The 13408-nt window shown below is 26.1% G+C and overlaps 1 protein-coding gene across 1 annotated transcript in view; it reads left to right on the top strand.

The window, feature by feature from the left end:
* Positions 1-4816, top strand: part of LOC117180777 (beta-1,4-N-acetylgalactosaminyltransferase bre-4-like) — a 250704-nt gene extending 245888 nt beyond the window's left edge. The window contains exons 6-7 of the mRNA XM_033373279.1: positions 166-384; positions 3391-4816. Coding sequence (XP_033229170.1) covers positions 166-384; positions 3391-3529 — 358 coding nt within the window. The 3' untranslated portion in view covers positions 3530-4816. The remainder of the gene's footprint in view (positions 1-165; positions 385-3390) is intronic.
* Positions 4817-13408: the final 8592 nt, after the last annotated feature.

The following is a 13408-nucleotide window of genomic DNA, read 5'->3' as shown; positions in this document are numbered from 1 at the left end:
CAGCCCCGTGCAAAAATGATCAAATAAAAAAAAATCCAACTCTAACCAAAAATGCCTTCGACATGTTGGGCAGTATAAGCCTGTGACAACATTTCAACACTGGAATGTTTTTATAATAATAATAATGATAATAATGATAATAATAATAAATTTGTTTTGCATCAGATTACCGTACGCCGACCTTTTTGGAGGGGTCTCAGCTATGACCCGAGAACACTTCCGACTTGTAAATGGGTTCAGCAACGTGTTTTGGGGATGGGGTGGAGAAGACGATGATATGGCAAATCGCATAAAAGCTCGTGGCCTTCACATTTCACGTTATCCGGCAAATGTAGCTCGCTACAAGATGCTCTCGCACAAGAAAGAGAAGGCCAATCCAAAGAGGTGAGCTCATCATCTCCAATATTTTACGATCTCTAGAATCTAATTCTAAATGATAGTTTAAGGATGGGCGATTCGAATTTTCCGATTCATAGATCGCAAACAATACATTCTTGAATAGAATTTTTTTTAAATACTTATTTTAAATCGGCAATAACAAATAGTTTATTTGTTAAATGGCCTTAAATCTTTGGAAATCTTATGACATCCTTAAAAAGTGCTACTTTTTTTTTAATTTCCTAAAATCCTTTAGAATCTAAAAAAACTTCAAATTTTTTGAAATCCTTGGAAATCTTTGTAAACAAATTAAAATTCCTTCGAAATCTTTCGAAATCCATTAAAGACTCTTAAAATTGGTCATTATTCCGTAAAAGCCTTTGAAAAATTTGGAAATCTTATGCATTCCTTTAAAATCCATTAAAATTTGTTGAAATTTCGTAAAATCCTTGGAAACAGAATCGATTTTGTAAAATCGACTCCTAAAAGTAACGATTCAAATTTTCCGATTAATTGAACTCGAATTATTCATTCTCTCATTGAATAAAAAAATAATACGCTCAAAGATATAATAATAACATTAATAATAATAATAACAATAAGGGTGCGCGATACTAGAAAAAACTGAATTGATCCTTAAAAATCGATTCAACTTTTTCTTTTAATCGATCTGAAACAATCCGTTTTTGAATCGAATTAAAAAAACACTTATTGCGAATCGACAATAGCAAATAATTTATTTTTTAAATTGCTTCAAATCTTTGAAAATTTTACATCTTTTAAAATTTTGTAATTTTTTTTAATTCCTTTAAAAAAAATTAGCGAATCTCCAAAAATAAGAATAGATTTCTAAAAGTAACGATTCAAATTTTCTGATTAATTGATCTCAAATGATCCATTCTTAAATCGGATAAAAAAATAATACGCTCAATGATATAATAATAATAATATTAATAATAATAACAATAAGGGGGCGCGATACTAAAAAAATAGAATCGGTCCTTAAAAATCAATTCGTAAAAGTGACGATTTGACTTTTTCGATTAATCGATCGCAAACAATCCATCTTTGAATCGAATTAAAAAAATACTGATTTTGAATCGGCAATTACAAATAATTATTTTTTTTAATTGCTTCAAATCTTTGGAAATCTTACGACACCTTTTAAAATGTTGTACAACTTTTTTTAATTTCCATAAAAAAAATGAGTGAATGTCCGGAAATAAGAATCGATTCTCAAAAATCGATTCCGAAAAGTGACGATTCAACTTTTGCGATTAATCTCTCTTAACTGATCTATTCTTAAATTGAATTTTAAACAAATATGCTCAATGGTTTAATTGTAATAATAACAACAAGGATGCGTGATAATCGAAAAAAAACAGAATTGATTCTTAAGAATCGATTCCTAAAAGTAACGATTCGACTTTTCCGATTAATCTGTCTTAAATTATCTATTCTTAAATCAGATTTTTTTTAAATACGCTTAGTGGTTTAATTATAATAATAATAACAATAAGGATGCGTGATATTCCAAAAAAAGCAGAATCGATTTTTAAATATTGATTCCTAAAAGTAATGTTCAAAAAAAAGCTGTTCAACAAAAAATTCATTTTCCACGAAACTGATGCATTTTTACACAAAAAAATAAGAAATTTCAAACTAAAAAATAATTTTGTTACAAAAAAAAACGCGAATTTTCAACTAAAAAATATCAATCTTAAAAAATGGAAAAGTTCTATTTTCGGTTAAAAAATAAATTCTAACCAAAAAAAGAAGTATTTTCCACTAAACAGTTAAATTTTCAAGCAGACATAAGCCTTCAATGAGAAGATTTCACAATTTAGTTTAAGTTTAACCAAAGTAGTTGAATTTTTGATTAAAAAGGATTAATTTATAACAACATGATTAAACTTTTAAACAACGAGATAACTTTTCTACTTGAAATATAAATCTTTAACAAAAACAGGGATTTCTTAACAAAGCGATTCAACCAAATGTTTTAAACAAATTAGTTTCATTATCAATCAAAGAAGAACTATTTTTAACCAAAAAGTTGCATTTTCATACAAAAACATGAAATTTCTTTTGTAAAAGATGAAGTTTTAAATCAAAAAGATCAATTACAAAAAAATGATAGTTGTATTTTTATCAAAAAATATGAAATTTATATTATAGCAGAAGAATTATTTATTAGAAAAAAGTTGAGTTTTCATCCAAAGAAGATTCCAGTTAACTCAATAAAATCAAAAATTGAATTTTTGTAACAAAAAAATAAGTTGCTACGAAAAAGATTGAATTTTCAATCCAAAAATATGAATTTTCTCAACCAAAAAGAATGAATTTTTAACAAAATTGTTGAATTCTCTACCAAATAGTTGAATTTTTATCCAAAAAAGATCAATTTTGTACTAACACAAGATGAATTTGTAATAAAAAAAAAACAATTTTTTTATAAGTGGAACTTTCATCCAGAATATATATTAGTTCATTTTTCAACACAAAAATATAAATTTCTGATAAAGCAGGTAAACTTTAAAATAAAAAAGACAAGCTTTCAAAAAGAGAGTTGAATTTTCAAGCGAAAAAATAAAGAAAAATGCAATTTTTTATTAATTAAGATAAATTCTGAGATTCTCAAAAATTCTCAAAGAATGTATGTTTCGGTTATATTCTCGGTAATATTCTCTTTCTCGTTATGGTTCTCAAAGAAATATAACCGGCTCAGAACTCTATATGCTCCATATTTTTGATTGTATGATTTTCTATGACTTTGTGACTTTATTTGGCCGTCCATATCGTAAACAAAAGCCTAACTTTGAGCCCGGTTGTTGTGAAAAATATAGTATGTGAAAAGGGGAGAGGCAATTTCTCGCCTCATGTGAATGCCGCCCGCGCTTCGCTCGCGCGGCAACCTTTCACCCTCGTCGGGAATCGCTGCCTTTCTCCCTTTGTCACGTAATTTTATATTTCTAAACCTGATGATAATTAATTTATTTCCGTTTAACACAGATACGAGTTTCTGAAAACGGGGAAAAAGAGATTTACCACTGACGGCCTGAGCAATTTGAAGTACCAGCTTGTCGACAAACAGAAACCAAAATTGTACACCTGGCTCCTGGTGAGGCTGACGCCTCCTCAGCCTAGCTGATGGCAGCCTTGGATCGGGTAAAAATCCCGTCCAAAAAAATCTGTCTGTGGATTGTAATTTTTCTTAAAATCTTTTGGAAATTTTTTTTGAATTTTCAACTTCAATTTCACACTAAATAATCAATTTAATCCTAAAATTCTTCTGTTCGTTTATGTGATAGCATACGTGGCACGATTTTAGGATTTTCGTGAGACTTTGTGCGCGTGTTATAGCACTTTGTTATTTAAGACACTAGTTTTTTGTATTGTAGACATATGGAAAAGAAGCTGGTAAAAATTATGTAGCTAGAGGAGTAGAGTATTCGCCTGGCTGCTGAATTCGTTTAACGTATTCGCATATTTTTTTAATGCGGTGACTTGTTTGCCAAAAAGATACTTAATCTTAACGGGCCGAGGGAGAATTTCCTTTGACGAACAAATCCAGAAAAATAGTTTTAGACTAGATTTATATATTTTTAATGCAATTTGTTAAAGATTTTGTCTATTGGAACCCTCTTTCATGTTTTAAACGTTTTTCAGCATTATTTTCATAATATTGTACATTTTTTTTGTAGGGTGCCAAAGAAACTATCAGATTATATTTTTAATGAATAGATGTAGAGATAATGTAGTAGTGTTTAATAATTTTTTTTTAGAATTGACCTTGTCAATAATTTTAAATTTTGATATGAAAAATTTGCTTCCACTTTCGTTTTTTAATATATAACCTTCTCAGATTCTTGAATTCACACCTACACATCCATCTTACCCCCACAAATACATTACATATCAGATATATGTATCGTAAAATCCGAGTACAGGCTGTGATCGGTAATTCTTTACTTAAGGGACTTAATTATTTTTTATTTTACAAAGAAAGTAATGAAAAAAAGTATAATTTTCGTTACAAGTTACCTAAAGAAAAAGTAAATCGTTATCGTTATTGAATTTTCATTTTGAAATAGAAAGTTATTCGTTACCATTACCCTTCGTAAAAATTATACTTCATTTTAATTCAATAATTTTATTTGTGGAGTTGCTACCTATCATAATAATATAACGATAAAGATTTACTTTTAACGATCAACGATTCAAAAAAAGTAACTTTCCATTAGAAAATCGGTAGGTCCGGAAATATCCAGTTATTTTAATACTGTTAAATTTTAAAGATTAAAACAAATTTATTACTAAGAGAACCGTAACTAGCCTTTTTAGTGCATATTATTAAAAATATTTAAACAATTTCAAAGTTGAAATTACAGGCTTTAGAGTCGATTAAATAATTAAAAATAATGCTAAAAGTAGCATAAATTTTGAAAATAGTTCCATGCCATTTTTCAAATATTTTATCTGATCCTAAAAAATACTCAAAATTTGTTTAAATCCCTTGAAATTTGTGGAAATCCCTTAAAATATTTGTATTTCTCTTGAAATTATGTGACTCGTTGAAATCATTTCATTCCCTAAACTTCTCTAGAAATGTGTAAATTAGATTATTTTTAGTTAATTTTGAAATTAAAATGTAAAATTGATATTGCATCGGATTTTTTTTTATTTTACAGTATCTGTTGTCTAAAAAATGGAAAATACGAAAAACACTAAAATTAAGTTACAAAAATTATTTTTAAACCTATATTATTTTCGAAAAAATCGATTTTATTAAATTCTTGTATAAAGTGTTGTAAATTTTATATTTTTCGCACTTGTCAACATTTTTGAATAGTTTAATTATTAAAAGTTACATCTCAAACGCTGTTAAATTGAACCAAAATTGTTGAAAGATTCTTAATCTTGCTCAAATTATAATAATTTTAATGATTCATTGAATTATAATTTTACACGAATCCGAAGAATTTCATATATTTCAAAGGATTTTACGGAATTCAAATATTTCCTAATCGATTTCAGAATATTTCAAAATATTTTAAAATATTTTGAGAAATTTTATAAGATTTTAAAAGACTTCAAGCGATTTTGAATGACTTTTAATTCTGTTATAAAGATTTCCAAGGCCTTCAAACAGTTTTAAAGAAGTTTAAAGGATTTCACCAAATTTCAAGGAATTATAAAAGTTTTTAAAGAATTTTAAAAGTGTTCAAAGAAATCCCAAATATTTCAAAGCATTTTGAAGGATTTAAAGAGATTAGAAAAGATTCCTTAAGAATTCACGGAAATTAAAAAAGTTTTAATGGATTTAGAAATATTTTAAAAGACTTAAATTTATTGCAAATATTTCCAAGGATTTCAAAAACTTTTAAAGAATTTAAAAAGATTTCAGGAAATGTTTAGGCATTCTAAAAATGTTAAATGATTTCAACGGTCTTGGAAGAATTTCTATATATTTTAGGGAATTTAAATTTAAATTTAAAATGTTAAAATTTAAAGATTAAAACAAATTTCTTTTTAAGAGACACTAACTAACTTTGTTTGCCGTAACTAACCTTGTTAGTGAATTTTATTTAAAATATTTAAACAATTTCAAAGTTGAAATGACAGGCTTTGGACTCGATTGAATAATTAAAAATAATGATAAAAGTAGCATAAATTTTGAAAATAGTTCCATGTCACTTTTCAAATATTTTATCTGATCTTAAAAAATACTCAAAATTTTTTTAAATCCCTTTAAATTTGTGGAAATCCCTTAAAATATTTGTATTTCTCTTTAAATTATGTGACTCCTTGAAATCATTTCATTCCTTAAACTTCTCTAGAAATCCATAAATTAGATTATTTTTGGTTTCTTATTTAATTTTTAATTTGTTTTTAATACAAAATTTGCTTTATTCTTGAACTTTCAATAGTTGAAAATGGTATTTTGAAGTTTCGTGATTTTTCACAACAGATTAATTTTCAAACGTTACATTTAAAACTCTGGAAAATTGATCAAAAATTGTTCAAAGATTCTTAATCTTGCTCAAAGTATAATGATTTGAATGATTTATTGAATTATGAAATCTAATAATTTTTTATTAAAAATATTAAAAAATTTTTAAATAATAAATAACTTAACATAAAATGGTTTGTAATTGTCAATCTTTGAAATTTCATTATTTTAGTTTAAAATAACCGTTTTCAAGTGTAAAACGCCATCATAAGCAACATTTTTGAAAAGTTGTAAATATTCTTTATAATCTAAAATTTAAAAAATTAAAAATACGGATTTTCTGACAAAAAAACTAACATGATAAAATTTTTTTTAATGATTCAGAATCTTTTTTTAAATATGATTTTTCGTTCTAAATTGCCAATTTTTTATTTAAATCGTCAGTGTAATTTAAAATTGTTCATCAATTATGAACCTTCAAATTATGATGATTTTTGTTTAAAAACGTAAATTTCCGGTAAAAAATGCTGATAAAACAGAAAAACTTAAATAGTTTAAAAAATTTCATTTTCGAAATCTAATAATTTATTAATAAAAATAAAGATTTCAGGCATAAAGCGCTAAGATAAACTAATGTTCTTGAAAATTTGGAATCTTGATGATTTTTTTTAATTCTCTAGAATCTAAAGAAATTCTTCAAAGACCGTTGAAATCCTTTAAATTTTTTTAGAATTTCTTAGCATTTCGTGAAATTTTGGTCTAAAAAAATTTAAAAGTCTTTTAAAATATTTTAAAATCCATTAAAACTTTTTTAATCTCTGTAAAATCTTAAGATATCTTTTCTAATCTTTTTAAATCCTTCGAAATGTTTTAAAATTTTTGACATTTCTTTGAACACTTTTAAAATCCTGTAAAAACTTTTATAATTCCTTGAAATTTTGTAAAATCCTTTCAACTTTTTGAAATCCCTGGAAAAATTAATAAAAAAATTAAAAGTCCCTCAAAATATCTTGAAATAATTTGAAATATTTGGAAATATTGTCAAATGCTTAAGGATTTTTTAAAGTGCTTTAAAATTTCTAAAATTTGCTTCAAATCGTATAAAATCATTGAAAGGCTTTAAAAATTGCTTTAAATTTCTTCAAATTCCTTGAAATCTTTTAGAATCTCTTTAAATCTTTCGGAATATTTTAAAAATGTATTGAAATTTATGAATTAATCAATATAATTAATAATAATTAATCAATAATTAATCAAATTTATTCCTTGTATTTTATATAATTTTTTTATTTCTTTCGAACCGTGTATTACGAAATCTTTTGAAATTTTTTAATTTCTTGAAATAAAATTAAAGAAGTCAATCAGGACTATTTAACCAGAAAATGCTTATTTAGGCGCTAAAAATCGACCCGTATCAAATGGAACCTTTTAACCCTTTTAAATTGAACATTTTTGGATTAATAGCGTTAAATTGCAAAATTTGAAATTCTAAATTTTCATAAATTGAAAAATGATTCGTTTAATTTTGTAAATGTTCAAAATTACATCATTCTGAGAAATTTTAAGCGAGAAATATGAATCATTTTCTTTAAACTGAAATAATGAGAACAACCGAAATTCTGAATGTCTTTTCAGACTAGATGGAGCTATAAATTAAAATTATGTTTATTTAAACTTTTTCCCAAAGATCTCTTTTCAGAAAACAATTAATTTTAAATATATGAATTAACTAAAAATTTGTAATCATTCTTAAAATTTCTTCAAAACTTTCAAAAACTTTCAAATCTTTTTTCTATATTTGTTTGTTTGTGTAATTGCGCCCTCTAGTTACGGCTCTACTTCGTAAGTTCCATGATTCAGAAAATTGTGCAGACCTATCAAAACACAGATTTCCGAAAGAAAGTCGTATTTTGGAATTAGTTTACAGAATCGTACTTAATTAGAAATAAAGAATCCTTTATTGAAGTAGTTGAATGAATTTTTAGTGTTATATGAATGCAAAATTTCCCCCTTTTTGTCATTGTTTAGCGTACGTGATTTTGAATCAAAGAATTTAATTTCTATTTATTTTCTTAGTGCGTGCAAATTATTCCTCCATAGCAGAACAAGAAAAGGTAATTATGAAAGTATTGATGAAATCCAAACCTAGATATTTTTCTCGACATAAAAAATGTCTGTATGTTTCGAACGTTATTCAGGAGAATTACCGAGAATGTAATACACCCTTATAAAAATATCCGTGGATATTACTTGCTCAAGAAACCATCAATGAGTATAAAAATGAATAATGTTCTTACTTTAAGCAAATATTTAGTTTTTTCTTGCTCAAAGAGTTTGAGAGTTTTACCAATTTTATTCTGAAACCCTGCAATTACTTTCAGTGTTTCACGTTTTATTTTAACTCGAAGAACCACATTTTATGTTTTACGTTTATCATGACTTAGTGTATAATCTTATGCGAAACGAGCAAAAAGAACTTACTGAACAAATCGAGGTGTCGAAATGAAAAGGTTCCGCCGAGTCTTGGCAGCACTTTAGCTGCCGAGTCTCGGTAGCGCTCTTGCTGCCAAGGCTCGAAAACTTTCTTTACTTCCAAGGTTTGTCAGCACTCTTTGTTGCCAATACACGACAGTGATCTTGCTGCCAAGACTCGAAAACGTTCTTTGCTGACAAGGCTCGTCAGCTACAGTTTTTTGTGCTTTTCAGCAGCAGAGACAGAACCTTCAGATTTTTTCACGTCAAAATACTATTTTAAAACATTCCATTACTCAAAAAGATCAAAATCTTTTTTTAGAAACGCAATTACCTCCCGTTATTCCTAATTTTAGTTGTCTTAAACACTCAATTTGTACAACTGTACAGTCAAAGAGGCAAAGTTTCTTGTGGCAGCATAAAATAAATACGATCGTAAGCTACACCGAACGACAAGACAGATAGTGATATTACAGTTTACTAGGTAACTAAGATAATTGCTAAGTATTTATATAATATATGGTTAGAAGTAGATAGATGTACGCACACAAATTACGTAAAGCCTTTTTTTAAATTCTAACCAGGAAATCTAGGAATTTAAGAACGAAATTCGAAAGATTCACTTTTTTCTTCCCAAAAGTTTTACGTAATTTGTGAATGGGTCCTTATCTAATGCTAATGAAAAAGCTTTCTTTCTTCCTTCATGTGCAGTGGTGTGGTCCTAAAAAAAGAGACCTGGCAGTGCTTTTGTATATTTTAGGTTACCAGTTTTTTTTATTGAAAAGGCTACTATTATATTTTGATTGGTTCGGAATTTATCTCCCTTGGTTAAAAATTAAATTATTTAATTGGAAATTGAATTATTTTGTAGAAAATGCAAATATATGATTAGAAAGTCATTTTTAAAATAAAAAATTAGACTAGATTCTTAAAACTTCATTTTTTTTAGTTGCAGGTTCATCTTTTTAGTCGAAAATTTAACTATTCGGATGATAATTATTTTTATGGCCGAAAAGACATTTTTTTACATCACAAGTAGACCATTCCATTATTGGTAAAAATTTGATATTTTTCAATTAAAAATTCGACTGTTTGGTTAAAAATGTATCTTTTTTAGTTGAAAGTTTAATTTTTTGGTTGAAAATGTCTTCTTTTTGGTTAGAAACTCAACTATTTTGTTGAAATTTCAACTGTCACGTGATTCTTTGAGAATTCATTTTTTATGATTCAATAGTCGATTATTCAACTTCAAGCTGAATTACTTTGTGAAAAAAATATTTTTTTTTTATTAAGGTATTAAACTTGAAATTGAAAATTAAACTATTTGCTTTTAAATGATCTTTTATGTTAAAAATTCTACTATTTTGTAGAAAATTCTGCTTGTTGCCTTAAAAACTCAACAATTTAGTATAAAATTAAACTATTTAGTTAAAAATTAAACTTTTTGGTTAAAAAATTATACTTATGAGTTAAAAAATCATTTTTTTGTTGTAGATAATTCGCCTTTTGAGTTTAAAGTGGAATAATTTTGTTGAATATTCCTCTGTTTTTTTTTTCAAAATTCGACTTTTTGGTAGAAAATTAATCTTCTTGGTCAAAAATTCACCTTTTTGGTTGAAAATTTAATAACTTGGTTGAAAATTCTAATCTTTTACTAAGAAATATTTTTATCTGTAAATTTAACTATTCCATGTCTTATTAAAACTTTATTTTTTCTATTGGATAAGTTCGCGATTCGTCTCTTTTTATAGAACATTAATCTTCTTTGTGGGAAATTCTTCTTTTTGGTTGAAAATTTAACCATTTTTTGAAAATTCCTTTTTTTTATCAAAGTTATATTTTTTGTCAGAATTTTGATCTGAAAATGTAACTATTCCATTCTTGATTGAAAATTCATACTGTACATTCTATACGCTAAAAATTCAAATATTTGGTGAAAAATTTATTTATTTTGTTGAAAAATGGTCTTTTTGTTTAAAAAATTAATCTTGTTTAATAGAAATTTAATTTCTTTGTTGAAAATTCTACTATTCGGTAAAAAAATATTTTTTTGTTAAAAATTTCTCCCTTTGGGTTAGAAAATTATTCTTCTTTGTTGAAAGTTCAACTTTGCTTGTCAAAAATTCGTCTTTCTTGATTGAAAATTATCTTTTTTTGTTGAAAACTCATCTTTTCCGATTTAAAAGTCCACTGTTTTCTAAAAAAATTCGACTTTTTAGCTTAAAAACGTTGCTCGTTTGTTGAAAATTCATCTTTCATGGTTAAAGAGTCAGCTTTCTTGGTTGAAAATGTACTTTCTTGATGAAAAATTCAACTGTCTTCTAAAGAATTTGCCTTTTTGCTTTGAAAATTCAAATATTTGGTTGAGTTCTAATGTATTAGCTCTAAAGAAATTTAATTGTTTTAAGAAATTTATTTATTAAAAAAAAAAAAAATTATTTTTGTGAAATTTCAGAATTTACTAGTCATCATTTTTGCTCAAAAATCGAACTATTTTATTAAAAATTCATCCTTTTTTATTGAAAATTTATTTTTCTTTGTAAAAAGTAGCTTTGTTAAAAAGCTTTCTTTGAAAAAATCGTTTTTTTGCCTTTAAATTTGTACTATTTGGTTAAATCTTTAACTCTTTTTTTGGAAAACTTGTATATTTACTGGAAAGATCATATGTTTCGTTGTTCATACAACTATTTGTTTAAAAATTAATTAATTTGTTCGGAAATTTGCGTTTTTATGCTGAAAATTCATCTCTTGTGTTATGAAACTATTTTGTTGAAAATGCAATATATTTCGGGTTGAAATTTAGGAATTTAAAGTGTCGGGTCTCGGCTACACCACTCTGTACCTACTTTGTAATATAAGAACCTTAACCCTCTCAGCCTAGACTTCAATATCTTTGATTCTAATTAACGCTTTGGCAATTTTCTTTTTTTAAATTATTGCTGAAAGTCTACCAAAAATAATTACTCTAAACTTAGTAAGATGAATTAGAAATATTACTATAGATTTTTTCACAAAACTGAAGAAAGTATATAGCGAGCTGAAAATATCGTCCGGGTATATTATACCCAGTGTAGACTGAGAGGGTTAAATTGTCAGAGTGAATTGTTTCAGCGAGAAAATGAGCGCGAACGAATATTTTAGTGATTTGTTAACTACGAGTGCCACATTTATAATACATACAGTTGTAATTGCGAGTAATTTAGTAACACCTTGATTGAGAATAAAAGTTTGTATTGAACAATACTCGCACTCAAAGTTACCCTTTGTATGTATACTTGCGAAAGGTCTTTTAGTTGCTGAAACTTTACTCTAAGACGAACATCTAATGTAAAATAGGAGAAAGGAGAATTTCTATGCCTCTTTGTCAAATGCTTCCTCAGAATCAGCCTGTATAAAGTTGTGGAATTATCCAAACTTCGTTTATGACATAAAAGAACAATAAATACATTTAAACAATGTCTCTTGTTCAATATTTTATTTGTTCCTGTTTGATCTACATTTGGGGGAAATAGAAAAATTGAAAAAGATAAAAATTGCGGGATAGGAAAATAATTAATGTATATATTTTGAGGAAAACATTCTAGAGCGAAATAAACATATACTTTTATAAATTACGGGAAAATGCTGTTCCTACACAATTTTATTCTACACAAAATATATTGTACACAAGTATACTAATCATATTTTTCCCAGGCAAAACTTTTTCTAAACAAAATTTTTCCTGCACAGAATTTAATATTGTTAAATACTTTTATTTTTTTCCTGAACAAAATATTTTTTACACAAAATATTTCCTACACATAATTTAATACTGTTATATTTTTCCTACACGAAACTTTTTCTACACAACATTTTTCCTACGCAAAAGATTTCCTACACATAATTTTATATTGTTTAATAGTATTATTTTATTCTAGCACAAAATATTTTCTACACAATGTATGTATATTCTACACTGAATTAAATAGTAATATTTTATTATCAAAATAGTCTCTAAACATTGTACAAAAAAATATAATGTGTAATATTTTTCCTGCACAAAATATATTCTACATGAAATTCTTTACATTGGAAAAATATTTAAAATTTTGGGTTTAGACAATTTAATTGCGATAATGTTGTTTACAGTTTTTTAGTGTATAGCGCCTGTATCACCAATACTTAATATCACTGTAAGTATATTTTTTAATGCAAAATTTTAGTATATATGAATATTTTTTCTCAAGAAAACTTTTGCGATTATAACTATGTAAGAGCCATAGAAAATATATTTTTAAGATTTATCTTCTACACTCTGAATAACGTAAAGTACGTATACCTTACTGAAACACCAGAAACAAATTTCGAAATAAATGAAAAGCTCAAAAATAAAAAAATAATTTTTAAAAATGGTCATGAAATCATGATAAAAATAAGAGTAAAGAAACTAATAAATGTTTTTCAGAAAAAGTAAATTTTGTATTTTTAAAACGATTCTTTTCAACAATTGGTTTCAAAATGCACGACACTTCTATGCATCTCAATTAGTAAACATTCAACTAATTTTATAAATACGAAGGTAATAAATGATCAATCAGTTTTTTCAATTTATGTGTGTAGGAAAAA

This window comes from Belonocnema kinseyi, chromosome 9 (assembly GCF_010883055.1).
Source record: "Belonocnema kinseyi isolate 2016_QV_RU_SX_M_011 chromosome 9, B_treatae_v1, whole genome shotgun sequence".
Taxonomy (NCBI): domain Eukaryota; kingdom Metazoa; phylum Arthropoda; class Insecta; order Hymenoptera; family Cynipidae; genus Belonocnema; species Belonocnema kinseyi.
The sequence above is the reverse complement of the archived record's forward strand: the minus strand, read 5'-3'. Positions and strand labels throughout refer to the sequence as shown.